This window comes from Gallinula chloropus (genome assembly GCF_964237585.1).
Source record: "Gallinula chloropus genome assembly, chromosome: 5".
Lineage (NCBI taxonomy): Eukaryota > Metazoa > Chordata > Aves > Gruiformes > Rallidae > Gallinula > Gallinula chloropus.
In genome coordinates this window covers 7,641,010-7,665,032 of record NC_140090.1, presented here as the reverse complement: position 1 = coordinate 7,665,032, position 24,023 = coordinate 7,641,010, and the positions used below count along the sequence as shown (strand labels likewise).

The following is a 24,023-nucleotide window of genomic DNA, read 5'->3' as shown; positions in this document are numbered from 1 at the left end:
GAATGCAAAAAAAATGAATTGTAAACTCTTGATGCTTTTATTAACACTATATAATTTCTTGAAGCTTAAAATGAAAGTGATAATTCACTAAACAGACAATAAGATTATTTTCATGAGCTAAGTATATGTGCTGTGAAAAAGATAATGTGTTTTCATTGTAGCTTCAGGCTCCTGAGACTTCATAAATGAACGTTGTAATATTCAAACTAAGCAGCTTATACTTGAACATTCCAGGTGCTTCAACCAGCTGTAATGGGAAATGTTACAGACTAGCCTAGTTCTGCGTCAGCTCCTTCAGCTTCTGCTATTCTTTACACAGTCTCTGATTATTTTAATATAAAGCTTTAAATCCTTTAAACATGTTACTTTTGATGTACATAATTGCTTATGTTAGTTCAAGTTGGTGCCTCCTCTTTGTCTTGCTTTGCATACTAGCTCAGCATTAGGCAACAGCTGTCTGTTTTAAGCTTGAGCACATATACCTTTTCGGTAGCTTCCATTTTTCTATAACAAACATGACACAATTTTATGGGAAGCACTTATGCTGTAAAGCCATCAATAGAAGTCAGAACTTATTTCAGATAATTTCAAAGCACACTATTTTAAGCATTCATACTGTATTACTCTCTTAAACTATATGAGTTTTTTAGTAAAAATCAGCGTTTTACTGATGTTTAAACAGATTTTTGCTAAATGCCAAGTATCTTTAGCATTTCAATGTTCTTACGTGTTTCCTGCTTTGAAAAAGATAGGAGGTTTTTTGAAAGGGAAATTATTGGTATAAATAGTATTGCAGCATCTATTTAAGGCATTTAGAAAGTAATACTTTTCCACATTCCTCCCTTCTTTGTTTAGGATTATGAAGAAGGTTGTTGGTAACAGATCTGGCTGCCCTACCCAGGGGGACAAAGTTGTAGAACTCATTTACATTGACATTGTGGGACTCACTCAGTTCAAGAAAACCCTTGGTCCATCATGGGTACATTACCAGTAAGTATTAACACTTATTTGACCTCTTAAGTGCTTTGTTAAAGAGGTTTTGTTGAGTGCTATGTCAAAACACTGAGGTGAGCATATATCTGTGAATTTGATTTTATTTAAAAGTAAAAATGTGGCACTTTGTTATCTCTAACTCTTAGTAATAAAGGGGCAATTACCTGTGTGTTGCATACCAACTTTATTCCCTTCCCTACCTAACAAATTGGGATTCTTGGATTAAAATATTTTTTAATCTTCAAGAATTGTATAATCTTGCTGACTCAACATCTTGGCCTTTCTTTCCCTCCCTTCTTTACACCTCCCTCCTTTTTGTTCCGTAAATCAGTAGATAAACTGAGAGATTATTATATTATGTTGTTCAGAGCAAAGAAAAGAAAAGCCTTTGGAATACAAAAGGCATGTTTTGCTTGTCATTGTGGAGATTTATCCATTCTAATTGCATTCCCCAATAACCACAGTGCAATATTTTCTGTTCCATCCCTTAAGATGCTAGGCAGAGAGTTGTCTTCAGGAGTAGCTCTAAAGAGTAAACTTGCTGGTAACTGCATTTGTTGTTGCTTTTGTACTCTGTAAGCATCTTTGCATTAGAAATGGAGATGGCAGTCACAAGAAATTACTTGGTACAGCTTTACTGCGTTTCTTCTTGCCAGTAACTTGTACAACACAAGTGAGTCTTGCTGATCTAAAATACGTATCAGCATGAAATCAATCCAAATCTAAGTCACTGGCTCTGATTTTTCTTTACCTTACCAAATTAGCTGTGTTTCATGATCCATAAAGTTCAGTAAATCCTACTTGAAGGAAGGTACTGAAAGGTGTTTGCTGCTGGCAGGAGAATTGTTTCTCTCTACTTCAAGATTTTCTAGAGCATTGGGCCTTTGCAGTGTAATTTTAAATGAGACTACTGTGATCAGTGTTGCAGATTAGATTAGTCTTAATCTCTTTTTTGAAGCAGAGGAGTTAATGGATATTCTGGTTTTTAGGAGCCTGCTAATAAAGATAATCCCATTTTCCACTGAGCTACAGTTGGTTGTCTGTCTGCCAGATATAATTTTCACTAGGCAATCACATGCAGTATTGTGATCAGGATATAAAACTATACATACAAATTCAAAATGTTTTTTCCCTTTCATTTTCCATTTCCTATTTGATATATTCTGTAACGGAGATACAGAAATACACCGTGACTTTGAGATTATTAGATTAGCTCTTCAATTTTTCCTGCTTATTTCATGAATCGTTAAATCTTAAATTGTCAATCTGTTTTTCATTGATTCCTAATTTGTAGTAATGACTGACTTTCTCTGCTTTAGTAGAGTAGAATTAAATTTAACTCTAAATGAATACCTTAGGGGAGTATAGGAGTTTTGATAGGCTTTTGAAGAAGAAAATCTTACTCGAAGCCTCTCTTCTACAGCATATCTAGTCCATGCCCTTCCGAAAAGTAGACTGAATGTATATGTCATTCTTGGAGTATTTTTGTCTACCTTTTACTTGAAGAGTCCCAAGAGATAACCCTAGCTATTGTTTTATAGTAATAAATTTTTCTTTAAAGTGTTTTTATTGGCTTAATTTCTTGAAACTGTTACTCTTACTCTACTAGGGTTATGGGGAATTACTTCCTTATCCTCTCTGCCAGCCTCTAGAACATCATATGTGCTGATTTTTCCTTCATTTGCTTTTCTTGAAAATTAATTCATGGTTTTGAATGCTTTCTTATACTTCAGGTCTTGTAGAGCTTTCATGAAACTTCTTACTTTTGTTGGGAATCTCTCTAATTGCTTGATACTGTTCCTCAAATTCCACGTACGAAATGAGGTCCAGAGTCTAGCAGAGACTACCAGAATTTATTAGATCAGCAGAATTAATTCATAGCTTTGTGCAAGATACCTCCTATTTAATGATGTTCTTACAATCATTATTTTTCTCTAGCCATCATGAGTTACCTTGTAAATTGTGTCATCAAAATATTTTTAGGTTAAACCTAGTAAGTCCAGTGTAAGAGTGTAATTCACAGAATCAGAATAGTAGGGGTTGGGAGGGACCTTGAAAGATCATCTTGTCCAACCTACCTGCCAGAGCAAGATCACAAAACACAGGTAGGTCCACATCACATACAATTGGAGAAATATTTGTAGTTTTGGTCTCAGTATTTCTTAAATGAGATTTTCTAATATATATCTTCGTTTAATTCATTCTAGCAAAAGAAATGTAGTCACAAATAAAGCTGCCTTATAGCCCTTGTTCTTTACAAACTTCACTTTCTCAGTTGTATTTAACAGCAGTAGGAATAATTCTTTGTCTTGAAAGCAGTGTTCTGCTTTACTCCATGTATTTTTCAGCAGATGTGCTGGTCAGCTCAGTCTGGTTCATGCAGACCAGTCTCAAATACAAATAAATTACAACTTGTTTATTGACTTCAGATTGGAACAGAGTGGTAGAACACACCTATGCTTTGAGAACAGTCTCTTGCTAAAAGTGCTGTTTATCATCTTTGTGAGTCAACTTGAGCCCTGAGGAAATGTTTGGTAATTGCAAATCAGGTTTCTAGAGCTGCTAGCTCAAAAGAATGACCCTGCTGCTCTGAGCATTTCTGAACATCTGAAATAGTGTTCTGTACATCTGAGATCTGTGGCACCAATGACTCTTGGTAGTACGTGCTTTATCTGTGCTATAATTGGTGCTGTAGATAGTGTGAATATAGCAAAAGAGATCTCATTTTTGAGTGCACCTTATTTTCAAGCAGAAGAACGCCTGGGCATGCCGTGTTTTTCAGTTCTGAAGTCTGGATATCTGAATGCAATTTATGTGCAATGAAGCAACATAAAAATTAGTAGCTTAATATAGTTTAAGGAGTGGAACTCATTGCCTTTCTTAGCACCCGCATCCTCCATACAGCACATAAGAATCTGGTATTTTTTCATTTTTCCACAGTCTCTCTAGCAATGACTCATTCCCATATGCCAAGAATCCAACTGGCTTTATTCTTGAAATAAATTATCATGACAGCTACCCTGAAAAATGAGCAACTTTCCTGCTTCTTACACGTTCTCCAGAATACATCTGTTCTAGAAGGGTTATTTTCTGACTAAGTTTTTACATTTTAAATGCAAGGACTGGGTGGCCTGAAAGTTGATGTGTGTGTTTGAAAGGATTTCTATAGGCAGGTCTGAGCTGAGCTGGCTAGACATAAGCCGAAACAGCCTGGAGTCCGTGTGCCTGTGCTTGCAGGTTGCTGTCTCTGAGTTCAGTGCACCCACAGAGTTTCCAAACCAGAACTGGTTGGGTTTTGACCAGCTTGCTCCCAGGAAGATGTCTGCAGCCACTGGCATATACGCACACTTTATTTAGCAGTTTGTGCTGACGTGAGCACTAGCTGCTGACAGCAATGGGTGCTGCTGGACAGCATTGCTTGTTTAAACAAAGGTGAAGCATATGTAAGCATATTATAACCTCAGGTGGAAGAAGGATATGAATAAATGTGTATAAATTTTTTTACTAGATCAGCCCAGCTAAAATTGTGCTTACGTCCAATATTTATGGAAAACAGCTCACTTCAAAAATGGTGATAATCCTGAGTTATATTTTTCTAAGCCCAAAAAAGAAGACGTTAATATGGATGTTTCTATAAGCAAGTGAGACCGAAGTGAAAAACCTACAGTTAAAATCACACTAAATTAACCTCCTTCTTTAAAATATATCCCTGATTAAAAAAAAACCCAAACTGTTTTGCCATTTTCGATATGAGTTATTGCACATTAGAAATGCTAAAATGTTGTATGCAGATTTCCCCTTTTGACTTTAAAATAGTTCAATTGAAAGAGTTTTAAACCACTAAGCGAAACAAATGGGGAATATGGTACTTGGGCAGACAACCAAGGCGTTCCCAAAAAGGTTAAAACATTAATTATGTTCACTTCTAAATTTTCAATCTTTACCAGTCTGTTGCAGTTCTGTGTAGCTGGGTCCTGGTAGAGAAGGGGGGGCTGCAGGGGTGGCTTCTGCAAGAAGCAGCCAGAAGCTCTCTGCAGGGCCCAGAGAGTAAACATCAGACAATTCAAGGCGAGAGTCATTGCTGACCAAGGCTGAGCCCATCAGTGATGGTCACAGCACCTCTGGGAGTCACGTTTAGGAGGGAAAAAAATGTAAGCAGCTGCATTTTGCCACCAGAGAAGGGAGTGAGAAGATGTAAGAAACTGTGCAGACACCAAGGCCAGGGAAGAAGGAGGGGTGGGGGGATGAGGTGCTCCAGGTGCCAGAGAGAGAGACTTGCCTGCAGCCTGTGGAGAAGACTATGGTGAAGCAAGCTGTCCCCCTGCAGACATTATCCCCCTGATAATGACAGGCAGCAGAGATTCCATCTACAGCCTGTGAAGAGACCAACCCATGTCACAGCAGGTGTGCTGGGGGACTTCTGACTCTGTGGGGGACCAGGCTGTAGCAGTCTGGGCGCGAATTCAGGTCAGCAGCCCATGGAAGGGGGCTGTGCTGAGGCACATGGTGAGGAGATGACACCCTGCCAAAAAGTACTCACGAGATGTTTGTGGAGGAATGTCTCTTGGGTGGGACCCCACAGTGCAGCAGGGGAAGGGTGTGCAGAATGCCCCCCCCCCCAGCTAAGAAGGGAAACAACTTGTGAGGAACTGACTGAAACCCCCATTCCCTGCCCCTCCCCACACTGTGATGTGGGGGGAAGAAGGGAGCGAAATCATGGCTAAAGTGAAGTCTGCTAAGAGAGGAGGTGTGGGGAGAGGTGCTTTAAGATCTGGTGTCACTTCTTATTATCCGACTCCGGTTTCACTGGGTGTGCAGTGTTATAAGTTAGCTTTCTTTCCTTTATTCGGTGTTGAGTCTGTTTTGCCCATCACACTGAGAGTGGAGTGATCTCTCCCTGTCCTTATCTCCACTCCTGAGCCTCTCAATATATATATTTTTTCCCCTGTCCAGCTGAAAAGGGGAGTAATAGAGAGGCTTTGGTAGGTGTTTGGCCTCCAGTTGGGGCTGAACCACCACACAGTCCTTTCCTGCTGCAATTCAGTGATTAAGTTCACCACTTTAACCTTTGATCTCTCATACCATTTCTGCACATAATTGCACTTTCTCTCTTTGCCAACTTTATGCCCAAAATCATATGATTTTTTGGTCTGTTTCCCCTGCTTCCTGGCTCAGCTTAGTTTCCATTGCATCCCACATCCTGTCCTGCCTCAGAGACCCTGTGTGTATTTGGCATAGAGACACTGAACAGTTAATGCATCTCAGTGCATGAAAAAAGAGAGGAAACAAAGCATTGAGATGATCACATGTGATATAGTGCTCCTTACTTATATAATTTGACAAATTCCAGTGATGTTGCAGTTTTTCAGTAGCTTTCACCAAGTTTTTATTCCCCCGCACTCAAGTACCTGGCCAAAAGCTGTATATTTGATAAGAAATTTGTTTTAAGGCCTGCCAAGAAATAAAAGGGCTTTTATTACTGAATGATTCATCAGTGCAGAAGTTGTTTTGGTCCTGCTGGAGTATTTTGTGTGATGCAGAGATAATTGCCACTGTTGTAAAATATTTTCATTGAGAACAGTTGACATAAAGCACTGCACAGAAACTGATCTGTCAGCTTTGTGGTTTGGTGAATCATAACGTGCTGTGTATTTTGACTTTCTTATTGCTTGAAAGATCTCTGTGAAGATAGAGAGGGGAAAAAAGTAAATTTCCTCTATTTGTACTTTCAAATACAAAGGTGACATTTCGTATGAGAGTTTAGAAGTGGTTTTTTTTCTATTTCACAATTCAGTGGATACTTTAGAGAAAGGAGCAACACATAAGAAATGTATAAATGTATTTTTGGGACTGGATTATTTCATCTTTGAAAGCTGAAAACTGAGTGAAGTTCCTTCACCTTTTGGAAGGCTAAATTCTGACAGATTTTAAATCCCAAATCCTGATGTTGGTATTGGGAATTGGGGCATGGGAAATGTTTAAGACTGTGAGAAATATAGACATTTTTAAGGGCAATTTTTGCAGCTACCTCACTTCTCTGTCACCTGTGAAGTTGCATTTTTTCCTTGGCATTTACAAGCCCAGTGATACAATGCACTGTGGTGAAAGTTCATGACTTTATAACATGGTGGCACATCATGTAGGAACACATCCCATATAAGTCTTTTCCAAAAATTTCATTTGTGGAGGACTGAAAAATGGTAAGGTCAGCAGTTCTGGTGCTATACAATCCTGTTCATTTGCAGTGGAGTCAGTGGTCACTGGTTTGGTGGGCTGCATTTTGGAAATGTGAATTCTGGAATCTGTATGCTGGAATAGAATCATAGAGCCTTTAAGGTTGGAAAAGACCTGAGATCACTAAGTCCAACTGTCAATGTCTGCCCTCATCATCATACTGAGATTTCTGCCTTTCATGTATTGTGGGCTCTTTTTTAAAGGGATCTGCTTGTAAATGAAGTAATTTTTTTCAAGGAATTATTAGGACTTTAAAGGACTGAGGGTGAATCTTTCATCCCAGACCCTTTCTAATCTGATGCCAAGGTTCCTCTCAGTTGTAGAATGGCTGTTGCAGTTATAGTATTTCTTCAAAAGTCTCTGACAAAGTGTTTAATGATAAAACAACTAAATGACCTGTCTGACTACGCACATTCAGTAAATTAAACTCTCTTCAGTGCTTCTCCAGTAAATCTAATTAACCTGAAAGTCAGAACCTGGAGACTAAATACAATTGTCTAAAGACAAAGTACAATTCTGCTCTGATCTTCTTGACATGTTGCATTGGTTTTATAGTAATGGGTGAGAACATTAGAAACCAAATGAAGAATTCTCTGTTCTTATGTCTAAATTCTACTTCAGAGCCCCAGGAATGTAGGTGACCACAGTACAATTCCCGCAAGCTTTGCTTGGATGTTAAAGAACAAAGACACCCTAAATAAGCTCTAGGGTTGGTTTTGTATGTCTGATATATCCTTGAAATTGTTGATTGTAATGTGTTTGTGAATGTAATACAAACAGAAAAAAATTGTAATTAAAATGTGCCTTCTGTTTATAAATCACCCACAGTTGCAAACAAAAGCAAAACACATCCTAATTAGCATTCCTAGGTATATACACACACCTGCTTATATATACATATACCTGTGTGCCTACATAAATTTTAATTCCTTTTTAGGTGTATGCTAAGAGTTCTGGATTCCTTTGGAACTGAACCAGAATTTAACCATGCCCATTATGCCCAGTCTAAAGGCCACAAGACACCGTGGGGAAAGTGGAACCTTAATCCACAGCAGTTTTATACAATGTTCCGTAAGTATACTCCTGATTCCAAATAAGTTGGAGCTTGTCGAGTTTTGCTTAGATAATTTGCTTTGGAGTTGTAGAAGTTTTGTATTGAGGTGCTGGAGCATGTTCAAAGACTACAAGTGAAGATGGTGAGGGGTCTTGAGCACAGCTCTCATGATGAGCAGCTGAGAGAACTGAGGGTGCTCAACCTGGAGAGTCAGAGGCTGAGGGGAGACCTTATTAGTTGCTGCAACTGCTTGAAAGGATGTCATAGCCAGATGGATGTCGGTCTCTTCTCCCAAGTAACAAGTGATAGGACAAGAGGACATAACCCCAAGTTGAGCCAGGGACATATAAGGGAAAATTTCTTCATCAAAAGGATTGTCAGGCATTGGAACAGGCTGTCCAGGGAAGTGGGTGAATCACCACCCCTGAAGGTGTTTAAAAGATGTGTGGTTGTGGTGCTTTCAGGACATGGTTTATTGGTGGGCGAGGCAGGGCTGGGTTTATGGTTGGACTTGATGAGCTCAAAGGCCTTTTCCAATCGAAACTATTCGACAACAGAGAAGTTGATGGTTTTATGGAATGCAGCTGCTGAATGGGCAGAATTGTGTCAATAAGTCTCTGTAGGCTTTGCCCTATCATGCTTTCATCCAGCAATCGGAAAAGAACAGTATCAACTTGATATGAATAATGGTAGGGAACTTTATTCTGAGGGCACCTCTGGAAAGCAGTGACTGGCTTTTCCTTCAAGCTTTTTTTAGTTTTGCCTTCTGAAATCCTGCTGTGGAATCAAACTGAAGTTTGTGACTGTGGTGGTGTCTCTCTGCTTTGTTTTTTTTTTCTCCCACAACTACTGAGATGCACAATTCCTTTGATGTTTCAAGATTAATAAATTAACACTCCTCAAAATTAGGGTTTTTGCCTCTACTTCTTTGTGGATTTCTTAAAATTTTCACTTAGCTTAGTTTCATGTTGTGAGCATGTGAGGGGACCCAATGCACATTTATTTGCCAGGAGTGCACAAAGATATTGAAAAACAAGTAGTAGATTCCAGCACTGCTGTGGATGTTTGAAGTATCATTAAATATCTAGGGGAAAAAAACAAACCAAAAACAAAACTGAAAAAGACACAACACAAAAGAGTTTTGTATAAACTGTGTCAGATTATATTATATCAGTGACCTGCAGTAGCCATTATCTTTGAATTTACAGCACTAAATTCTAGAAGCAAAGTATCTTTCTTTTGTATGTTGTAGCATTAGTCTGGGTTTATCTCTGAAAGGTGCAAAAGGTTCACTCCTGCCAGTGAGGCTGAGGGTGTGTGAGACTTTGGAAAGAGGAAACTGCATGCTGTTGCATGCACAAACTTCTCAGCCCAAGTCTGTAAAGAAACACTTGGTAGTGACCTGCCTGACCTCCAAACTTTGGTGGTGGTCCCTGCTTGAGACTAAGGCCAGTGCGTTCACTGTTGGCTCTCATCACACTTCTTAGTCAAATCTTTCAAACTTTTCTGCTTTTCATAGGAGAATTATACATGCTGCTGCCTGGTTGACGTGCTTTTGAGTTGAGTTGCCCTGTAAAATTCTTGAGAGAGGCATATTTTGTCTGTCAACAGTTGCTGTGCAAGTTGTTCCACAGAAATATAAGTGAAGGTTGTTCACAAGATAAAAGACTGCATTCACAGTTGTTTCCAAGCAAGTAACAAAATGCATGGTGGGGAAGTGTGACTTGGAAGTGGTTGCAGAGTTTGTGTCTTAGTAAGCGAAGCTTGTTCCACATCCACCTGGTTTGCTAATATTCATTGGTTTAGGTCCTAAACAGAAAAGGAGCCAAAAGCTCCATCATGCTTTATTTAAGTAGTCCAGCTCTTGGGAAATTTGTGTGCAGTCCTGTTGAAGACAGCAGCAAGGGTGATGATGCACTTGAGGAAAACAGTTGTGTGAATACTTGTGGTGCAGCTGCGTGCTGTGTGTCTGCACTCCTCAATCCCACTCCATGAATTGTAGAAGAAAGTAAATCTCTGTGGAGATGATGTCTGCTCTGGCAGTAAAAGCTGCTGCTACAGTCTCTTGTTCAGAGCGTATCACTTCATAATGAATTTGCAGAAGACTATGACTATTGGAATTTCAATATATAGCTATTTCACATTTTTACTACTGGAGATGACTGTGGATTTTCCTTTGCAGGAAGAGTGGTAAATAAACTGCAAGCAAATTCATTTTGAAGCATGAGTGATTCCAGTGCTATAGATTATTCAAGGATTTTGCTGCTTTTTGTACTAGGTGCAAAAGAGTCAGCATGCTTTGCAACATTTAAAATTCTCTTTTGTTTTTTATTCTCTGCTACAGAGACAGCACCATCTTTATGGGGTTGTGGCTAAAAGTGCATGCTTTACATCAGTAAAGACTTTATGATGGATTGGAACTCTGGACAGCTTCCCAAAATCCCCAGACTCTATTAATGTTTTAAGAACTCATGATTATAAGAGCAGAAAATTATTACTGAGCAACAAGCAAGCCATGTTCAAACTCGTGGCATAGTGCTAAATGCTTGACTGTTCTCTGAGCTTTCCAGAAGCATGAGGGGGGAGGGGGTTTCCCTTTTTTATTTTTGATTTAATTTATTTTTATGTAAAATAACTGCACTGGTAGTTTTAAAACTGTATGATCTTGCTTAAAAAAATCTCAGTGCTGTTTGAGGCACTGAATTCCACCGGTTCTTAAGTGCTAACTTCAACAAAGGTTTGTTTTTCTTTTGAGTGTATACTGCCTTGCCTCTCCTTCTGAATGCAGTCAGCCAAAAATATGAAAGGATGGAAAAATGCCCCTTCTAGGGCATATTTGCAACACGCCGTTTGCTGTGCTGAAGTCTAACAAGTCCTTGTGCCTAAGCAAGTGCCTGGCTGTTGCTGAGGCATTTCTTTTGCAGAAGAAGAGTAACTGTCATTTGAAAGACTAAATCTAATGGCAGAGGGAAGTGTATGCTGAGTGTGGTTTCTCTGTTCTGCTGCATTATCCTGTTGGCTGATTCTTCAGGGATCAAAAAGGAAAACCTCATAATTGCAATAGATTTGGGGTATTTGTTTTTTGGTTTTTTTAGAACTCCAGCTGCAGGCTTAGCATGTATCTTAAGTGCTTAGGGCATTGTCTTTGGGATTTGGCTTTGTTTTTTAACTTTACACAGTGTGCTTTGTAACAATTAGTCAGTTTGAGTGCCAGAATTTAAAAAGGAGGCTTGTAGAGGAGATCCTAATGTTCATTGCAGCCTGTTTCAACATAGGCTAGGGAGGCCGTGATGCTTCTCAAAGGGGTGCAAAAATCCCACACGTCTGTGAAATTTTTGTATGGTAGGGATGGGTTTTTACCTGGAGCCCTGAATGTTGGAGTCCATTCTGGAATTAAGCAAGGGAGGAAAAAAAAACCCAAACCACCAAAAACCCACACAAAACAAACCAACAACAAATCCCAGAAGTTTGTGAGCCTATAGGTCTCTGTCTTTATAGGAGAAAAACAGTAGCTGGTATTGCTGGGTGTCACTGTGGCCAGAGACCAACAGAGGCTAAAAATAATGCAGAAAACTAAAAGTAAATTGCACATCCTTAGTATGAACTTTATTTGTCTGGGCACTGAATTAACATGACAATTTTTCTAACATCAGTTGTCACCATTCAATATTTTATGACAGATCTATCTAAGTGAATTAGCAGTGAGATATGTATTTTGATTGGCATAGTATGACTCTGTAGGCTAGTAATTAGTATGGATATGCAGTGAGTTGGCTGGTTGGTGTTAGCTCTTCCAATACAGGAGGTGAACCCAGCACATTTACTAAAATTTATTTATGACATTGAGAAACAATCAGGTTTTTTAACAGACACAAATCTTGGGCTTTTTTCAAATTGTTGGTCTTGCATCTCTGAGATTGTCAAGCTGGATTTCTTCTGGTTCTCTTATCTCCAACAGTAAAATAAAGCTCAGGAGGCACAAAATGAGTCTCATTGGCCTCAGTCCAGCTACAAAATTGTTACTGCCAGAAAATACCTGCTTGCTTCAGTAGACATAAGTGGCACAACTTAAAATTATGAAGAACTACACTTGATAATAAAGCAAACAAATGTATCTCAGTATGAATGTGAAGGAAGTGATCTGTGGAATACTATGTTCCTTAAACCTACTTTTCTGACAACACTCGCACTTTAGTCACATTAAGTGTTACTTCAAAAGGTTTTGAATATGCTCTGTTTCTTGCAGCTCACACTCCGGATAACAGCTTCCTTGGATTTGTGGTAGAGCAGCATCTGAATTCCAGTGATATTAAACACATTAATGACATCAAAAGGCAGAATCAATCTCTCGTTTATGGCAAAGTAGATAATTTCTGGAAGGTGAGTTTTCTATATTCATACACTTGAGCAAATTTATTTTTATCACTATAATAAAGCATTAACTCTGAATTTAAAATGTATCCCTTATCTTTAATTCTGTTTAGGGTTTATTTTTTCTAAAAATAAGCATATTTAAATAATGATATGGAATATTTTGAATTCTTTCTGATGAGGAAGCTTCTGTGCTAGTTATGAACACCTTTTGGATAGAATAAAAAGCTTTTACAGTTCTGGCATCGGAATAATTTTGGAAAATGTAGGTGGTGTTAGAAGTAACAAGAAATCTAGGGTGTCAGAGGCTTCATGAACTTTAATCAGTCATAAGCAAACATGTCTTTCAATTATTTATTTTCTTATATTTATCAAAAATGTTCTGCATTTCAACTGGAAATTGTGTTTCACTAAAGCCCCCCCTGGAAATGTTCAATCTCATTTCATCTCCCTGTAATGATATCAGCAGGTTTTTTATTAAATATTAGGATTACTGCCCTGTCTCCCATCTGCTGAATAACACAAGGTTTGGTCATATTTTCCCCAGGCTTGGGGAAGCAACTTAACTTGTTGTTAAGTTCACTGCGGTCTCAGCTTTTTGTCCACTGTCTTTTTCTAGCGCTCCTTCCAGGCTGCCACACCTGGCAGAGTCCCATGTGGTTTTCAAAGAGAAGTGATTACCTGCTAATAACTGAATTTCCTCCAAGTTACCTCTTGCTCTGTGTGCCCATGTACTCCATATGCCTTCTCTCCTGCCTAAACAGATATTAAGTCTCTTGTCAACTGAAGAAGGAACTGATCAGACCTTGCTGTGCCATGCATGTGACCAAGCGATAGGACAACGTTGAGAGCACCCATCTCTCACATTTTCTTCCCTTTTCTCTTCAGTGGCATGAGAATATCAGTCTTGCACAGTCTTCTGAACACAAAAGCAACATTTATTTTGATAATTGTGATTATATAGCATAAATTATTGAGAAATTACTTACAAATTAGTGATCCATCTCTGGGACAAACCAAAAAATTAAAGAAATTGGAGAACGTTGCCAGTGTTTATGGCAGCAGAAAGATAGAGCTGAATGCTTCTTGGCTTCTGTGCTGAGAAAAATATGTATATTAATTGTATTTTTGGTTGTGATCTCTCAGGTTTGTATCTGAGTGAGCTTACTGCACTAAGCCATGTTAATCTGTGTCTTAAAAGGAAATTTCACATCGCATCGTAGCAAATACTGTGACAATTAGTCTGTTTGGCTCAGGGTATAGAACAACTTGGTGTGACCCCATCTGCAGTCTCTTCTGTCTGCAGAATGCTAGAGCAGAGCTGGATCCTTTCCTTCAAGTCTTCTAGCTGAGGCTCTTGTGCTTTTAGTCCGTGATCTCATTATCAGTCTCTCTGGAACAGTTGTGTGCAGTACTCATTGTGCTTCTTGACCTGATTTGTAGTGCATATCAGCAGAACAACCTGTTGGAGATGGGATTTAAGGAACAAGAGATTTGCTTAGTCACCAGGGGTGGGGTTTTTTTCACTGACATATATATCTTTCTCAGTTTATTCAGTCTGCATGATTTCAGAAATAGGTATTAATGGCTTATATGCCCAGAGGGGAGATTTGTGACTGCCTAGTCTGAGACTCTGTGAGACACACAGGATATTCATGGGCTGTTTAAGACAAAACCTTGACTTTCTGGAGAAGAACATCCAATCTGGATTATTAAATAGCTCACGATGGAAACTCCACTACTTCCTATGGTAAAATCCCTGAGTTAATTGCCTTCTCCCTTAAGACTTTGCATTATTTCTAGTACAGATTTCCAAATGGTAGTTTCCAGTCTTAGTAGCAGTTACAGACTGTCTACTGGACTGATGATGTTTCTGTCCTGTTTCCCTTTAGGAATACATAGGTTGAGGTCAAACTTAACCTGTAGTTGTCTCCTGAAAAGCCTGTGAACTGCTGAACCAGTGAGAGCTTTGTGCTTTCTAATCCTTAAGTGTTCTCATGTGTGTTTTCCCTCAACCATTTCCAGATTGTTCACATTCCTCTTGAAAAGTGTTAGCAAAGGGCACACTGCCATCCCAGCACCAAATCAGTGTGAAATACTATATGCACTATTACATGGGTCCTCTTTTCACCATTAGGAGCTTGTATTTAGATGACTTCTCAGCCAAAATCCTTGTATCTTTTTTTTTATTATTATTATTTTTAGCCCTACAGCTTTTCAAGTCCCTGTTCCATTTCTATAGGTATTTCCTGTCCTGTTTCTTCCAAAATGTGTGATTTAATACCTGGCCATATTAAAATGCTTACTGTATGCTTGTTACATCAGGCACATTAAATCTAATTTGCAGGCTGTAACTGCAGTCAGGCCCATGTGCACTGGTACATAAAGTGTAATCTCTGCAGACAGGTTTTGAATTGGTGACAGTGTAGGATGTCTTATCTAGAGTGATAAAATCCAATTCTTACGATGAACAGAAAGCCTGGACTAATCTTGTGTCTGTGTAATATGCTTATTTCATGTTTCCTTCATTTTCTCTGTTTGGATCCCTTTTCATCTGCCACCATGGCTTGTACTGAACCCAGCTAATCTATTTATCCTGCTACTTTTATGTATATTGAACATGGTCAATTAACAAAAAGTGTAAATCTTCACAGAATACATGTGTCACTGCTGGGTCTGATCAGTCCTTAGAGAAGGACAGTATGAAGGGGAGAGCATTCTGGTCCCAGACTGAGGTACTTTTGGAGAATATCAGTTGCAAATTAATTTTAAACCAGCCAGGTTGAAACAGAACTGAAGTACACACAGGACCCTTTTTCCCTGTGGGTGGGACTAGAAGAGCTAACTGCCATCATGGTTGTATATAGTCAGGGGCATACCAAATTACTTGCCATTTTCAGCATATTCCCAGCTCTGCTGCCTGACTGAGCATTGTGGATGAGGCTAGCTCAGACAGCTCCCTTACACTGCATAAACTGGGTTATTGTAGCTAAAGAGAATTATGGATTGCTAACAGACAATATTCTATCTTCACACATCACTCAATGGGGCAAAACTCTGGTATGAATGTGAAGAGTAACAGTGGGAGGAATACAGGGATGATATCTGTTAGCTCAGCTGGATACAGGAAAAAATGTCAGTCCATGGCCTGAGACCAGTGTAACAGTGGGAAAGTCTCAGTACATCTTGCTGGAGGTCAAGAAGGATATAAGCTGCAGAGACTGTAAGATACATCTTGTTACCTTCCCTCTGATAACTGAATCATTTTTAAGTAGGTTGAGGGTTACAAATAGGAGTAGTATTTTTAGATAAATAATTTCACTACATTTCTAAAAGGTTATCCTTAGAGGAGAGCTCTCAAGGGCAACGTTTTCCAAGTTTTGGATGTTTGTTGTAATCCAAGGTTTGGGTTTTTGTCTGGGATTTCTGACAGGGCTAAATTGTAGAGAGTTCTATCTCTGCCAGAGTGAAAAATAAGGAGTGAATAAAATATGAGTGAAAGCCATAATGCTCTCCATTATCACAATTGGCTTTAATTACAGAATATTGCAATTAAAAGGGAATGTTTGAAGCCTTTCATGTCATCTTGACTCTTGTGGAAGTCTTTTTCTTTGTTGTTCTTTCTGCAACTTTCTGTCATACTATTCCAACACTTCTACCCTTAATCCTAGAAAGAAAAAAAGAGTCAAGGATAATTTTACACTATTTGCTGGGGTTTTGGTGGAGTGCTGTGAGGGAAGTCAGAATTTTGCTTGTGTCAGAAAATACCAATCAGTGCCTAACATACAATTCAGTGATGATTGCTTTAGTAGAATTTATTATAGTTTATTGGAGTTGTCTTTAAAATATTTATATATTTAAAGACAAATCAATCTGCGAGTTTGTTACTAATGCCACTTGACAAGATGAACATTCTTCTTGAATGCATGCAGTCTGCATAGCTGGCTTTAAGAATCAGAGATGGCAAATGGTTGCATTTAACTTGTTCTCAATGGGAAAGTCCATAACCAAGTCTGTTCTTACTCACTTCTGCCCTCTGTGACACATGTGGTTTCCCTGTCATATACCCTATTGCATGAAGTGGGAGGAAGAAAGTGGGGATAAGTCAGAGAGAATAATTATATTCTAGGAATATTTCTGTTCTGAGCAAAGATCAGTGTCTGGCTGTTGGCAGCATTGCCTTTCTCTTCTTTTTGTGCTTCACGTTTGACAACAGACTTTGAACATTTCACTTCATTTCTTTTAAGCTAAACCAAACATCATGGGAGAAAAGACCCTTCTCAGCTCAGTTCATGAGGGCACTCATGAACTTGTCTCATGGTGTTCTTGTCTTCCTCCAAATTTGCAGTGGCACTGTGGGCTTATCTCTTGATAGAAGCCTACCCTGGTTGCTGTCATGAGGCATCAGGAGCACTGTCCTGCTTTATGCCATATATTAAAATGAGCCAGACACTCTAGTTACCAACGTGCCTGATATTCACCATTTGCTTCTGAAAGAAGTATAGATCAAAACATAAGTAAATCAAAGCAAATTAGCAACTAAGTGCACTAAATAAGTATACGTGTGTACAGGTTTGAAGGCTTATTCTTCAGCATTTGTATTACAAATTGAATTTCATTTATTATGAGGACAGACAGAAAATGTTTTCCATTAATATTCAGCATTTCAGACACGTCAGTGATCTGCTTCCCTTTTTGTAGAACTCTGCAGCTGGGAAATGAACTAGTGAGGTCTTATGATACCGATTAACTCAGTCATCTACTAGTATTTGATTAGTACAAAACCAACACAACCTTCTCTTTCGGTGGTCTCACTTCCTATTTTTATTCTGCAATAAATATTCACTCTTGTGCTTCAGCGCTTCCAGTGCACAAGTAAGTCTCATTGTTAGCTCTGGAATTTTCCACTCAAAGGACAAGAAATTCCTGGTTAGGTGTTAGTGTGTGTTACATGACAATTAAGTTGTCAAATCTTTCAAAAAAACCCTCAGTGTAGGAAAAGGAGAAAACTTCATGGATAAGCAACTGCAACAAACGAAGAATGAAATAAATATAAGGATAGGGAACTGAATAAGCAGGATATCTGGCAGATCTTGAAGAACCCAGGTCTTTACTCTGATGTTTTATTTCTTCTTTGGGCAAAGATTATGTGTGTGCAAATAAATAACATATGTATATATGTGCTAATGTGTATTTTATGCAGGTATGTGGTAGGCACCTAGCAAAGAAGCCGTAAGTAGACATTCACAGAAGAGCAAAAACATGGCAAAGTTGTGTCATGCTTCCTTAGCATATTCTCTTTATTTACAGCTTTTTTCAGCCCAAGGTGTTGTCTAAATGTCTCTGTCTTGATAAACTGACTGTTGAGACACTCTTGAGATCTCAGCAAGAGGTAACTTCAAAGCACTTGTCTGATCATGAGCCTATGCAATCTTTTTTGCTTCCGTGATGTTCTCTGCCATGGAATACCTCAAATCTCTGTTGGCTATTGTAATTTTGTTGGGTTTATATGGTTATAGTTTGCACTTTATTAGTTTCACATTACTTCTTCACACTCATCATGAAACATGGAATCCTCTCCAGATCCATTTATAAACTCAGTACTCTGCATTAAGTACTCCATGGCCAGCAGTTTGAAAGTTTCACATTTGAGATCCAAAAGACATCATCATCTCTGTTTTACCAGTGGTTTAACCCACAGAATATTGTTGTACCTTCGGTTCTCCAGCATTTGTGCTGTCTTCTAGTTTCCCCAGTAGAAACTGGGATTTGGGGGCAGCAACAGCTTCTCAGAGCAACCTGTTCCAGGGCCTCACCACCATCACAGAGAAGAATTTCTTCCTTGCGTTTAATCTAAATCTCCTCTCCTTCAGCTTAAAGCCATTCCTCTTTATCCTATCACTCCCTGCCCTTGCAACCAGTCCCTCTCCAGCTTTCTTGTAGCCATTTTAGGTACTGGGAGGCTGCTGTAAGTTCTCTCTGGAGCCTTCTCTAGGCTAAAAAAACACAACTCTTTCACCCTACCTTCTTAGAAGAGGTACTCCAGCCCTTTGAGCATCTTTGTGGCCTCCTCTAGACTCGCTTCAACAGTTCCATATCTATCTTGTACTGGGAACCCCAGAGCTGAAGGCAATAAAAAGATCTCTCCCACTACTTATTTTTCTGCATTACATTTGTCCAAGCTTTGTAAAATTGATGTGTTCCGACTTACTCAATGTAAGAAAGTGAGACTGGGGATATGGGCTGGTTTACATACATGGTGCAGTTAGAACTTCCAACCTGTAAATCTTTAGGGCTCTGATTCAAGCTTTTCTGTAGTGTAGCTGGCCTGCATTTCTGCATATATGGTGCTTAGTTTCATTAAGTGCTGAGTGTCTGGTGTTCTGTAAGGGCACCTGGATAGTCTAAAACTGCAAAGCACCAACACATTGATGGCACAGATGCCAATTGCCACCATCTACCACACCAGCAAACCAAAAGCAGAATTTAGTTCTTAATGCATCGTGCTTCTACCACATGTTTTTGTAGCTTTTTGACTTAAATTTTTCACCCACCAAACTTAAATTTTCAACCCTTCAGACTGTGTCTTCTTGTCAACGTTATCTTAGGGAAAGACTTATGAGACAGTTGTCATTTGATTTTTTTGATAAGAAAGGCCTTATGATGGTGCTTTTAAAAGTGGGTGGAAATAATTGAAGAGCAGTAATAACAGTTCTGCAGTCAATGATCAACAGAAAGTACTTTTTTGAATGGCATGTTTATTTTAGCTGCTGAAAATTGTTTCAAAAAAGGATTGTATGACTGTTACTCACTGTTATTCTCCAATTTTGAATCTTAAAAGAAGTGATTTGGTATTTGTGGCTCTGGTTTGGTTTTTTTCTGGGATTATCCTTCATGCATTTGCAGTATGGACAGCAGGTGAATAATGCAGTCTGACTCAAACTCTGTAGAGAATGTTAGTTTTGCATTACTAGCCAGCAGCCTGTAGTCTCTTCTTTTTGAATTCATTTTGGAGAAAGTAAAAATCTGGAATTTACTGGCAAATTCATTAAGATAGAAGAGTATTTGTATCTGCACTCGATGAAGCAAACTCAGGAAGTGGATTAACAGTTGAAGGAATGTTGATATTTTGTTTGCTTAGTTACTTTCTATTTATAAATGCATATTTATGCTCTCCATTTCTAATTCAGTGGTTTTAATATTTAGAATTGAGTTTTGTGTCTTAATTACTTTTGTGAAGTGGTTCATTACAGCACATACTTTTGTGATCCAAAAGTAATGCTTTCCTTCAAGGAATGTGGAAATTCAAGACTACTTAAATGCAAAAGGAGACAAATGTTAGAGTTCTGTGCAAGGTGTAAAGTGGTAATGTTTTTTTTATGGTACTTTTACAGATGATTATGAAAGCAGTTGCTTTTGACTCAAAGTGCATAAGGGAATAAAAGAGTGACAGTTATGTGGATTGTGCTTTCTGAGTTTTTGGGGGTGTTTTTTTGGTTTGTTTCCTTCAGAAATGCTGTTGGAAAAATTAAAAACAATTGTTTTATGTACAGAGAATAAAGCAAAGATGCTGTGCTCTGTTCCTATTGTTCTTCTAAAATTTCCTTTGATTAAAAGGAGGTTTGCCCCTTATGGGATGAAAGACTTTCCCCAGCTTGTGTGTGTTGCTTTGTCATGTTTTTACTCTTGTGGTTTGGAAACTAATTAATAAAATTCTTACATAATGATCCCTTTACTTACACTTATCTGTCAGTGAGGTTTCCTTTGTGAGGAAAAATGATTTCTATAGGCTCTACAGCACAGTCTACTGCAGTTACCCTTCTCGTGGAGGTGAAAACCCAGTGACGCCATTTTAAAGTCCATGTTTTTTCTAAATAATGCTATTTGGGATACTAAATTTATCATCAGTGGTTTTAGACTCTGAACCAGGAAAACCATCAGTTGCATGCTTAAGTAATGTTCTGTACTAAGGTTATGGGTGGTTAATTTAACATTTCTTTGCACTTATGGAGATGCTTAAAACATGCTGATTTTATCACTCTGCTTTTGCTTTGCTTTGCAAGATCATATTGATTGATTATACATTAATTTTAAATATAATATTTCTGCTCAGCTAATTTGAATTTACTAGTGATACTTATTACATGTTTCTGTAACTTCAAGGGTTTAAGTAAAAACAGCCCTTGCTCTCCTCCCTAAAAATACTGCAGCGTGGCATCCTTAGTATACTATTTTATTTTTTATATATGTGTACTTTTTTTTTTCTTTTTTTAAAATCTGTACTCCCTACTTTGTACTCATCAAGTCCTGGTATTTCTGGTATTTGTATAGAGGACAGCACATACATAGAGAAGAGAGATGATTTGGGGGATACTTCAGGCTACATTCAAGGCACATTGGATGTATTGGCATTTCCAGCAGAATTTAAGCAACAAACTTCACAGATGATTCTCAGAAGCCAACTAGATTTTTATTGGCATCACGTATAAACAGGAGCCACGTGAAAATGTTATGCTTCCTTCTGTCAATTTTACATTAATCTTTGAAAATAAGTTTAAAAAGATAAGGAGATGGCAGCAAGGCCAGTTCAGATCCAAGTCCAGTGTTCTGACTCCAAAAATAGCCAAAACTTGATGTGTGAGGAAGAAGGTGAAATCATGGTTCAGTGCCACCAATGACAAGCGGCTCATGGGCTTCTTGGAGCAAAAGTTATGTCTCTGTGTTCAATAACAATTCCTGTTTTTTTCTTCAGTAATTGCTTTTTGAACCTATATAAAATCTTCAATAGTCTTAAAGCCAACACTGCAGTTTCTCAGGAACCATTAGAAAGATTGTCAAGACTACATAATTCTAATGTCACAGATTTTATTTTAGAGCAGCTAAATATTCTGTTACAGGCTTGTAAAATTGTCACCGAAATCTTGAAAATAAGGGCAATTTCAGGTAATCCCGATTTTGTTCTTTATAGCGGCTTGCTTCTATTTTTTTGAGTTAAGAGTGCATTCATGTCTATCAGTTTCTGTGACACGAGCTAGTAAGACCTGAGGCGCATTCATTAGTGTTCTAGGCAGATCGTGGCATTTGTATCTCTGCTTCATTGCCTTCTCCTCCCGTTCAGAACCCTGCTGCCTGTCTCGTAGGCCCGGCTTGTTCCGGAAGCGAGGCAGGCAGGACTGAGTCCTGCCTGTAGCGACAGGCCTCTGCTGTGCTCTGCAGAGAAGGCCAGGCTGCTCCGTTTCTATTTCCTCTGCACACCTACTGAGGAAAAAGTTCTACTGTGTGTTTTCTCTAAACAAAATACATGAACTTCTCACCAGTTCTTAGTCACGCTGCTTTGCAGATACTGGGAGGAACACTTTTTCAGAGTAATTCAAACGTGTGAAGTGTTAAGGGAAAAATAAATAACAGAGAAAGCCTTTAGGAGTTTTTTTTAATAATTTGTGTTGACTAACAGCAACAGCAACCATAGCAAACAAGAGAGCACGTTTGTCTCCGTTTGTTGGCTGGTTTATGTAATCCTTAGCCCGGGACATGGTCTGATTGGTGTGGCCTTGGCATAGCTACCGGTACAGGGTGATTTAGTAATGAGGCAGGCAATCCACTTCAGCACATACAGTATCATCAGTAGAGCAAGCCAAAGCCAGAAGCCAGTTGTTATGTGACATTAAATGCCCTGTGTATTCAAATATATGCCAGCGGCTAATTTAGCAAGAAAATTTCAAGAGCAATGATAGGGTTCATTCAGCTAGGCCTGATAGCATACTGCTCCTGCAAGCTTTGAAAAGACAGGATTTTCACCACTCTGCTTGCCCTTTGAGTGAACTGCAGTAAAATTGTTGGCCAGCTTTTACACAAGGCTGTGGAGGAACAGTGTACAGAATTTACATGACAAAAATGGTGAGTGAAGGTGGAATTCTTAAACTCTCATGCTGCCAAGGAGTACAGAAACGTGTTGCCTGATTTCAGAGCTATTGCTAAGACTATGTGCAAATATTGAGGGAGAGTCTCTCTGATCTGTGCTGTGTACTGGCTGTAAATAGAGTCTACAGCTAATTGCTTTTGGAATGCTACTAGTCTTTAAAACTCAAAAAACATATGGCATTGGAAATTAAAGTAATTCTTGTTTGCAAACTAGGATGGCATACTATTTTTATTTTTTTTCAATGCAACACTTAAGCCACTCTTCTGTAGGCCTCTTCCAAAATACCTTTAAAACTTTAGGTAAGGGGAATATTTGTAGATACCTCATGGGATGCAGATACTAGGTATTTATCAGTTATTCAGCTGGCAAGAGTACATCTTACTAAGGTAAAATTAACCTTTTTCTTCACAAGGAAGATAAATAATCACTAATTTTTTTGCATCTCGGACAGAGTGAAAATCTGATGTATTAAAATGAGGGGTTTAGCATTTTTGTCCAAGTATCGTTCAGGCATGCTGAGGTTGCAGCTATCTGATGGTGACCTGGTTTTTGGCCAATTAGAAATTAATAGGACCTTAGTATTGACTTATTTATACCTCCACTATGAATAAAAAAAGCTACAGTTTTCTTCTAATCTGGTAGAAAAGAAAATTAGTAATGAAATGAAATTGAAATTTATTAATATGAGTGAACTTTGCTTTATGGCAGGAGAGAAAAAAATAAAGACTTAAAATATTTTGTTGTTGTTACAGGATAAGAAGGCTTATTTGGACATCATCCACACCTATATGGAAGTCCACGGAACAGTTCATGGGACAAGCACTATTTATATTCCCGGCTACGTAAAAAACCATGGTATACTCAGTGGGCGGGATCTGCAGTTTCTGCTCAGAGAAACCAAAGTAAGTTTGTCAAGAGGGAGTAGTGGCAAAAATAGCTACAGATAGTATCTGAGTGCATGAATTTCACCTCCTACGAATGAGCTCCTAATTTAAAAGCATTGGAAAAATATAAGACCGAATGTAAAGGAGATTAAATTGTCTTCTGTGTGCTAAGAATACATTTCTCATCATGTCCATATTTTGTGGATTGACAGCTATTATTAGAAAATTGTGATGACAACCTACAGTTGCAGACACATTTAACAGCCAGCCTGAGAAACATGGATAAATGCATTTTTCATTTTCTTAGCTGTGATCTTTAGCTCAAGGAGATTATCAGTTGAGAATGTGCTTTGTTTTACATCCCTGATGTGAAAGTTAGGTAGTTCTGAAAGCTGTACAATAGGCATACTTGCTCTGCCCTACCAATGACTTTAACCTAGAGTGACCCTGCTCTCTGGGGGAGAAAAGAAGAAAGGCAAGGACTTCATTCTCCATTCAGCTTCTTCCTCCGCTTCAGTTGTGCGGAGCGAATGAGCAAAAGAGAAAACGTGCTTTGCCTGTGGCC

General features: G+C 38.6%; 1 protein-coding gene across 1 annotated transcript in view; it reads left to right on the top strand.

Moving 5' to 3' along the window:
* Positions 1-24,023, top strand: part of MGAT5 (alpha-1,6-mannosylglycoprotein 6-beta-N-acetylglucosaminyltransferase) — a gene marked incomplete at both ends in the record, with an annotated part of 71,342 nt that overhangs the window by 30,230 nt on the left and 17,089 nt on the right. The window contains 4 exons of the mRNA XM_084265358.1: positions 856-990; positions 8,165-8,298; positions 12,528-12,661; positions 23,327-23,476. Of these exons, the coding sequence (XP_084121484.1) occupies positions 856-990; positions 8,165-8,298; positions 12,528-12,661; positions 23,327-23,476 (553 nt within the window). The remainder of the gene's footprint in view (positions 1-855; positions 991-8,164; positions 8,299-12,527; positions 12,662-23,326; positions 23,477-24,023) is intronic.